Source organism: Giraffa tippelskirchi, chromosome 2, assembly GCF_054371585.1.
Source record: "Giraffa tippelskirchi isolate mGirTip1 chromosome 2, T2T-mGirTip1v1.2.pri, whole genome shotgun sequence".
NCBI lineage: Eukaryota > Metazoa > Chordata > Mammalia > Artiodactyla > Giraffidae > Giraffa > Giraffa tippelskirchi.
In genome coordinates, this window is record NC_137276.1 from 118,363,742 (window position 1) to 118,370,769 (window position 7,028).

Sequence of the window (7,028 nt, forward strand, 5' to 3'; positions counted from 1 at the left end):
ACACAGTCCTTTGCACATACTCAGTGTTTGGATCTGTTTATGCCAAAGCACAAAAAATAGATCCCCTGTGGCATAATATTCTGTACACTGGCATGAAGAGATTCAGACACTTAACATGTGCAAAGGACTATGTAGGAAAAGTTAACTTGTGAAATTACCTGGATTAGAGGTGGTATGGCTGAGTGGGTACCAACACCCAACTGTTGGGCTCTAACTCTGGTTAGGTCACAGTTAGCCATGTATCGTGAAACTTCTTAACCAAACTCTCCATGCCAGTTTCATCAACTGTAAAGTGGGAATAAGGACAGTGGCTCTCTGGTTTACTGAGAGGAGGAGATGCTTTAGTTCATGCAGAGCTCTTCCAACAGTGCCAGTCTATATGTGCTCAGTGAGTGCTGGTTGTTACTATTACTATAATAATAGCAATGTTAAAGCTGAAAAATCCATCAGAAAAAAAGGAAAAATTTTGACTACCACTAAGAATTACTCCATTTTTTGGTACAGATACACCTATTTGCAGGTCAGGAATAGAGACACAGATGTAGAGAATGGACTTGTAGACATGGAGGGTGGGGGAAGAAGAGGGTAGGACCAATTGGGAGAGTAGGATTGACACATATATACTGCCATGCGTAAAACAGAGAGCTAGTGGGAACCTGCTGTATTGTACAGGGAGCTCAGCTTGGTGCTCTGTGATGACTTAGAGGGGTGGGATGGGGGGTTGGCAGGGAGCTCAAGAGGGAAGGGATATGTGTGTACCTATAGCATTGTTGTACAGCAGAAACTAACACAACATTGTAAAGAAATTATATTCCAATAAGAAATTAAATTAAAATTTTAAAAAAGAACTAGTCCATTTTTTTCTTCTGTAGAATGTAGAAAAGAGATTTAGAGTAGAAAAAAATGACAATAAAGTTGGTTAAATTGTAAAAGGAATCATCTGAGACACCAAATAGCTAAAATCAGAAAACAATAACCTCTTGATAAGTATCACCTTCCATGCAAAAGAAATCACACCAAGGGTATTAAATAAAGGATTAAACATTACAATTGGAAAAATAACAATATGTCTACGGAGAGTGGCATCCAAATAAAACTAGTCACTAATTGGGAGAAAGGGAAGTGCAGGTGGGGTTGGGGACATAACAAATTTTACCACCAGAAAATTAGTCATGAACTTGCAATACTTGAAAGAAAGATAAGTGAGGAAGAATACTCTTTTTGGAAAGTGTTGCGGAGGCCGACATCCTAGAACAAGGCAGGTGCATTTTTTTTTATCACAGACACAAAAACACAACTGGCTGGCAGACGTCCACGTGTCTAAATGGCAGAAGGTGAGGAAAAGCAGGAGGAATTTTGCAGAAGGTGGCAAGGTCACTCAAGAAAGGCCGTATTAACTTGAACAGACTGAAGACGACTGCCCTAGGATGCCCAACAGAGAGGGACATCTCTGGTAAAAGTGCTTGCACCAGGAAAGCAAAGTCCCCATGGAGCCAAGCTCTTTGTACACACAGTCCAAACAATGATCTGGAGTGGCAAAATTTTTAAGACAACTGCAAGGGATGGCATTCGGCCAGAGTCTAGAAGACTTGGGTCTGCACTTCTTTGGAAGCCCAGGGCCCAGGGAAGAACGCCTTCAAGCATCCCTCAATCTCAAACTGATTTTGTTTCAGGCAGCTGAGGGGAGGAGGAAGGAAGTTCAGACATTCAAGTGGATTATGGGAAAGTGTAAAGCATCAAGCATCTCAATGTGAGTATAAATAAAGTCACCACAAGTAGAAGCACTACAAATTAAAAGCTTCTACAAATCAAAGAAGACTAAGTATGAACCATGTGATTCAACACCAGAAAAAGCATTTCTCATAAAGGAGCTGAATATGAGCACTAGGATTGACCAGGGTGAGAGGTACCCTCTGGGACCAGCAGTGTACCAAGCAGTCCAACAAAGTAACAACAATCAAGTGGACCAGTCAGGCCTATTGTGTCAGGTTGTGCAGGTTGCATACTGTACAAAAGCCTCCAGCTGACAGGGTTAAATGGTGACTGAAGTCCAGCCCCCAGGTCCAGAGCCAGGAAAGGGTGTCTTTTTGGACAGACCTCCTTTCCATAATTCACATAAAGGCATCTTCTATGTTAGAAGCAGGAGCGAAAGGGGTAGCCAAAGAAATACAGAACGTAAAGAAAAATAGTTACGTACCCAAATGGGGAGTGGTCACAGACCATGATAGAAGAGTTACCAACTAGGTGTGACAATGACAGCCACTATGCACAGACCACCCACTGTATGCCTGGTGCGACATGACCCCTGACAAGTGATCCACTTTATTGTAATTACAGCAATTAGAAATGAAGTGGTTTTTATCCAAACAAACAGTCTTCAAGTTTAAATTAAAAAGCAGAACTGGAAACAGAGTGCCTGCGTGCTAAGTCACCTCAGTCGTGTCCGACTCTGTGCGACACTATGGACTGTAGCCCGCCAGCCTCCTCTGTCCATGGGATTCTCCAGGCAAGAATACTGGAGTGGGTAGCCATTCCCTCCTCCAGGGGATCTTCCCAACCCAGACATCAAACCCACGTCTCTTATGTCTACTGCATTGGCAGGCGGGTTCTTTACCACTAGTGTCACCTGGGAAGCCAAGTGAGTCTGGCTAAAAGACAAAAAAAAAAAAAAAAACCTGAGGAAAAATAAAGCCACAACCATAAAATAAAGAATAAAAATACATAATGCCTTATATGAGATCTTGAAAAATGTAAAGTTTCCACCCCATTTTTTCCTGTATTCAGATTGACCTTACCACCTCCTGGATGCTCAAAATTTCACTGCTTCAGGGAGTTCAAATCCTCTCTTGTGTATCAGTATATCAGGTCAGGTAACACAGTGCTGTGACAAGGCCAAAGACTTGGAGACAAGAGGACCTCAGCTAAAATTCTGAATTTTACTACCAATTATCTAGATGGCCTTGGGCAAGTAACCTATGTCCTCTGGATCTCAGTGGCTTAATCTTTAAAAAAAAAAAAAAAAAAAAACCATTTTACAGACCAGAAAACTGAGGCCCCGAGAAGTGAAGAGACTTTCGTAAGATCACACAATTGATAAGTAATAGGGCAAGGACAACATTTGACACTAGTCTGGTGCTGCTAAAACTTACTCTGGGTCAGAATCATGCCCAGGGTTCTCCCATTTTAAAGCTCTACATGAATCTTCAAAGAATAAATATAAGAACACATGTAATAAATGAGAAGTTAAACATCTCAGATGACAAATGGATCTTTCAGCTTACCCAAATTAAAATTAAGCTGATAATAAATCAAAGTAAAACTCTTTCAAATGATCTAAAATTACCTTTGTTTTTAGGTATGTATTTTGAGCATTTCTTGAAAATATATAGCTTATGAATGCTAATAAATAACCTCTTTTCCACCTAGACCTAAATAAATGCTGGGGCTTAGAGATCAGTCTGCTTCGATAATTAATAACAAAAATTGTCTTTACCTATTCAAAGTCCCCATTAAAGGGTGGATTCTTCCTACAGAGCAACTGTCTTGACTAAGCACATTTAAACAAATTGTGAAAAGCCCAGAAAAGTTCAGGTTCCCTTAAATAACAGAACTTTATATGTCCCTGCTATCAGCAAGCAGCCAGGGATCTTTTTGGACTATGTTCTCATAAGTGGAACAAACTGAGAAAGATGTTAACAATCACAGGCAGCACTGAAGTGCAGAAAAATATATTTAGGCATCAAAACCTAGAGAACAGAATCCTCCACTGGGGAAGAAGGGTCTTTTATTTCTAAATTAATTTTCAGAAACCAGAAGACCAGAGCAAGAAAAGGACTATCTGCACTTTTTTCAATAAGATAGGCCATCTTGTTCTTATTAAAAAAACAGCAATATAATAAATGCACTCACATTAAATGATTCTGTAATGATTAAAAGCACAATGGCATAAAGATATAAAAATTTCAGTATAACTAGTTTGATCCAGAAAACCCGATACAAAAGTATTTAAGGTATCATTTTTTTGATTTCTCAACTCTTGAGATTTAGCCAAAAATTACTTTGAAATATCATTAAAGAGAAACTAAACTAAGGACAATTTCTTATTCACAAATATAAAGTAGAAATCAAGTTACTCAATGAAGCATAATTAGGTAGAAATTAAGGGTTCTGATCATACGCATACATCAAATCTTAAAAGGAGTTCTGCAAAAAGGAGCCCATATTCATTAAAAAAAAAATCTGCAGGAATTATATTAAACATTAATTTGGTTGTTGCTGAGGAGTGGGATTAGAAGTGAAGTATGTATTGCTTTCACTATCAGGAAATACTCAGAAAGTGCTGTGAGACAGACAACCTAATACTGACTGGATCAGAAGGACAGGAAGGTTGCTTTTATTTCCACCAGTTTATTATGTATGAGATCACTGTTAACCAAATACACGGCACTCTGCTAGGTACAACAAGGAAAACCAAGATGAATCAACAAAATCAAAACCCATGTCCTCAAAAAGCTCACAATCCATGAGTAGAGCTAAAATACATGTTCCAACAACTAAGTACAGAATTCAGAATATCCCACAGTAATGACAGTAAATAGAGAATGGTATTAGGGCAAGAGAGAAAAGAAATTAATTCTAGATAAGTGGAAACAAGGACACCTAGACAGAAATGGCCATTCCACTGGGTTTTGAAGAATGGACAGATTTTGGTAAGTGAATGATGTGGAAAAAAACAGTCAGTACTGAGAAGTAGTTTGATTCATTCATTCAATGAACTATTAACTAATTCACTCAATCCTCTATTCATTAATTCATTCAATTCTCCTATGAACCCTATCAGGCTGCTACTATTGGGTACACAAACCAGGAAGCACAAGCTCCACAACCAGTGAGCAGAAGAACCAGAACTGAACCCAAGTTTGGATCATCTCTCCCCTGTGCTGCCCCTCTAGGCAAAGAGAAAACACTGGGAACTCTATGCCAAGAAAACATGAAGGATAAGGTCACACAAAAGGAAACAAATTTATTAAAGGGTCTCCAAGGATCAGCCAATGTATTAAGTGTTTTTTACAGGAAATTTTATTCATTCTTCCTATGAAATGGCCATTATCACATCTATTTTAAGAGTGACAAACTAAGGTTTAGATTAAGGCCAAGAACAGTTCAAACAACTAAGTAGCCAAACAGAAATCTACACCAGGTCTGTGTCCAATCCCAGGTCAAAAGCTAGAAAGATCGATAGCTTTACATGTTGATATAAGCCCCAAAACAACACTGTTCTAGTATTTTTCTCATTTTAAGGATAAAAGTTTTTTAATCAGATAAAGTAAAAGTAACTTGCTCAAAGAACTGGTAAGGAGTGAACCCCAAATTTAATGTAGGCAGCCACACTTCAGAGCCAGAATTCTGATCCTAAGGATAAACTACCAGAAAGAGTAAATAGGAATGAAATCACAGACAACCTCTAATGGCAAAATGGGACTCTGTTAGCCATGCAAACTCACTGAAGATTTTTGCTGTGGAGAACATGATCAAGTCATGTTTTAGAAATTAAGTCCTTCAATAGGCATACCAAAATTCTATTTCGAACACATCTCATATGACCTGGAGCACCTTACTTGTAGAGCGTTTCAAAGAGGGTTAAACATTGTTTCAATTGGGTTTGTCTACCTATGAAGGTCATCTGTGCAGTTATTCAGCATGCACTCAACTGTGTAACCTCACTAAAGGGTCAAATAAATTACATTAGCTTTCTTCATTACTTTTTTCTACAGATTTCTTTACAGAGTGGTGTGGAAATTGCAAATGGAGTAATTGATCATTGAACCTGCCTCCCCAAAGCAAAACAGGAAAGGGAAGAAAAGGGGTAACAGATTAACAACCAAAATAGCTTTGCTTTTAACATTTCATTTTGCCTTCTGGCTATCATGCACAGCAGCTTACACTAAATATTGTCCTAAGCTACCCAGCCAAGGGGCCTGGGGCTGTTCACATATAAAATCGGTTCTACATTCCACAGTGACAAGCCGAGTCTGACTCATCGGAAGAGCTAGCATCAATTCTTAATGAGTCCCAGAGCCCCCAAAGTCCTTTCTACTTCTGCCGGGGGAGTCCCTCCCTGATCCTTTCCCTGTAGTTTCTCTGTCCCAAATTCCTGAAGACCTTCTCCATTCCAGCTCTTAGGAATCACTGCCAATCCTTTCCATCCTGAAGGCAGACTCGCAGGCTTCCCCAAGGCTTGACGGGCCCCCAACCCCCACTCACCAGGTGCAGAGCCAGGGGCAGCAGGAGCAGGAAGAGCCACAGGTAGAGGTGGCAGCTGTTGGTGAACTTGCTCTGATCGGGGTCGTGGTACCAGCCCCCGGTAAGCGCGGCCCACACGCCCTGCCGGAGCAGCTGCAGCACCTGGGACCCCATGCCTGCGCGCCGGAGCCGGCGCGCGCCGCGTTTCCCGCTGCCCGTCACCCGCCGCCCGCCGCCCAGACGCTCTCAGCTTTAACACGCGGGCCCTCGGGCGGTGTCACCGCCGCCGCCCCCGCCCCCGCCCCCTCCAGCTCCTTCCGCCCCACGACCGAAACTCCAGCTGCCTTTCTGCCCGGACCCGCGAATCGCGGCGCCGGAGCCGGCTGCTGCCACCGGGCAGGTGGGCGCCATGTCCGAGGGAGGAAGGATTTTCCCATGGTGCTCAGAGGCGGCTGCTCTGAGGATGCCCCAGAGGCTCCTCCCAGCGCCCGCCCAGAGTCCCTCCATCGCTTTCCCAATGGCGGGGGAGGGGAGGTGCGCGGTTGCGGCGGGGGCGGCGGGGATGGCGGGGCGGGGAGGCGGGGGAAGAATTTTGGAGCCCCTCCAGCCTCTTTTTTTGCCTCTGCCCACTCTCCCCTCCTTTTCGCCCCCATCTTTCTAATAGGGAATGTGAAAGGCTTAAAAATCAAAGATGTTCTAATGCAGAAGAGATAAACCAGGACAAGTTCCTTTTTTTGCAGCCTGCACCAAAATAGTTATGTAACTCCAGCTCCTGTCACACATCA

General features: G+C 42.2%; 1 protein-coding gene across 2 annotated transcripts in view; it reads right to left on the reverse strand.

Annotated features, from left to right (window-relative positions):
• PCNX2 (pecanex 2) overlaps positions 1-6,762 on the reverse strand; it is a 308,594-nt gene extending 301,832 nt beyond the window's left edge. For both annotated transcript variants that reach the window (XM_081570388.1, XM_081570387.1), the window contains exon 1: positions 6,265-6,762. In XM_081570388.1, the coding sequence (XP_081426514.1) occupies positions 6,265-6,417 (153 nt within the window). In that variant the 5' untranslated portion in view covers positions 6,418-6,762. The remainder of the gene's footprint in view (positions 1-6,264) is intronic.
• Positions 6,763-7,028: the final 266 nt, after the last annotated feature.